The sequence below is a fragment of the Diplotaxodon limnothrissa genome, linkage group LG3 (genome assembly GCF_057381915.1).
Source record: "Diplotaxodon limnothrissa isolate DT_005_m linkage group LG3, D_limnothrissa_male_GT1.1, whole genome shotgun sequence".
NCBI lineage: Eukaryota > Metazoa > Chordata > Actinopteri > Cichliformes > Cichlidae > Diplotaxodon > Diplotaxodon limnothrissa.
In genome coordinates, this window is record NC_140598.1 from 48699907 (window position 1) to 48701731 (window position 1825).

The window sequence follows — 1825 nt, forward strand, 5'->3', positions numbered from 1 at the left end:
TGGGGCAGACTGACAGAAGCGAGGCTGCCATATCGCGCCATCGGCCCCTCTGGCCAACACCAGTAGGCAAGTAGGGTAAAGTGTCTTGCCCAAGGACACAACGACCAGGACAGAGAGCCCAGGGATCGAACCGGCGACCTTCCGGTTACAGATGCAAGTCCCAACCCCCTGAGCCACGGTCGCCCAATGAACCATATCTCACAACTCAAGCTGGTGTCCTGAACATGACAGTGAGATGACTGCATGTAAATGACCTCCAGAGTCACCAGATTTCAGTCCCATAGACCACGGTGGGATGTGGTGGACAAATCTGCACCGGATCTCGGCTGCTTCTTCTTCTCATTAAGTGATGTCTGGTTTCTTTTGTGTAACAGTAATAAACATGCAAAGTGCATCATAATGAGTTTGACACTGTGGCTGATGATGTGGTTGTTTGGGGGCTGACGGTCGTCTTATGCTGACTTTTCTTCTGCCTCCTGTGAAGACAGCAAATCACAGACGTGAGACCTTGAAGCTCCAGTGATAGTGAACAGATTCATAACTCATAACACTCAAGCAGTGATTTCTCTCTTAACTTCTTCACCTTCTAAATTATGAGAATGACGATCCTGAATTTTACTTGCAAAAACACGATAAAGACGTTCAATTATTGTAGCTTGTTAATTGTTCATCCATCAGATTTGTCCTGTGACCCAGAAGCAGTTTTCATCCTGAGCTTTGAACTATTACTCTAAAACCATCAGTATTTTTAATCACTGATGTGCAGAGCCTCGCACGATGCTCCAAAGTGACTGTTGATGTTCCTGTTTTAACTTCACTGACTTCCTCTATAACATTTAACTCACACTAAGTTGAACACCAGTGAATGAAAGAAAAAACATCTGTGTGACTTACAGTTTTTCTAGCAGCATTATGATGAATTTTGACTGAGGATCGAGACACCGTTCACTCCCATCCTTCAGTGTGACTCTGTAACATGTAAAGAAAGCTTTGATTTAAAACCACTTTATAAACAATCCTTATTAATGACTGAGCTCTTATTAATAATGTGCTCCTGTCACTGTGGGCACTTACATGACTTCTCTCCTGTTGCAGTATGGACGAGGCTCATCCAGCTTGAGTTGAGCGATGAGAGCGATCTTTACAGACTTACTGGTGTTCAAACACCGGCACCTTGGAATAACTGGAAAAGGTAGAAAGTGATAAATAAGGTTAAACTGCTGCAGTTTCATATTTTACTTAAACATAACTATATTTAAATTACATTTAAATTAAAGCTCCACTCAAGATGCACAGATACACCAAGGTTTTCCATAAAAACACACTTACAATGTGAAGTGCAAAGGGCCATGCAGGCCAGGAGAACGATGCACTGGATGGCAACACTTGTCTTCATCTTAAAGCTTTTAAATTATTGAGTGAAGGATCTACTGAAGGCTCAGTCTTCAACTGGTTTGTTCTTCTCAGATATGAAGGATCTCTGCTGCTGTGCGTCTCCTTCACTTCTCGAGCTGCCTGAGTGTGCAGGACTGTGAGGTTCATCATCTCTGAACCTTCTTATATACACTCACAGCTGGGTGGACTCTTGCGAAGGATTTCTTCCTAAGAAGTGGCTGCAAAAATCTGTTTCCTGTCCTCTCACAGTAGAAATCCAGTGGCTGTGTTGTACTTTCAATTCCTGTTAGCAGCTCCTCATTGCATCACATTTGAGTTTACAAATATCCAGATCCAAGGAAAGTTGTTCAACCTTGACCTTCAGCGAGACCATACAGCTGTGTTGCAGCGGACCTTGAAGGCTGGAGGGGCAGATAGTCAAGATGTTCTT

General features: G+C 43.3%; 1 protein-coding gene across 1 annotated transcript; it reads right to left on the reverse strand.

Annotated features, from left to right (window-relative positions):
* Positions 1-394: 394 nt before the first annotated feature.
* LOC146636276 (permeability factor 2-like) lies at positions 395-1396 on the reverse strand. Its single transcript, XM_085350316.1, has 4 exons — positions 1330-1396; positions 1075-1183; positions 895-969; positions 395-476 (listed from the first exon to the last, which is right to left on the reverse strand). The coding sequence occupies exons 1-4, from the start codon at positions 1394-1396 to the stop codon at positions 395-397; spliced, it is 333 nt and encodes a 110-aa protein (XP_085206442.1).
* Positions 1397-1825: the final 429 nt, after the last annotated feature.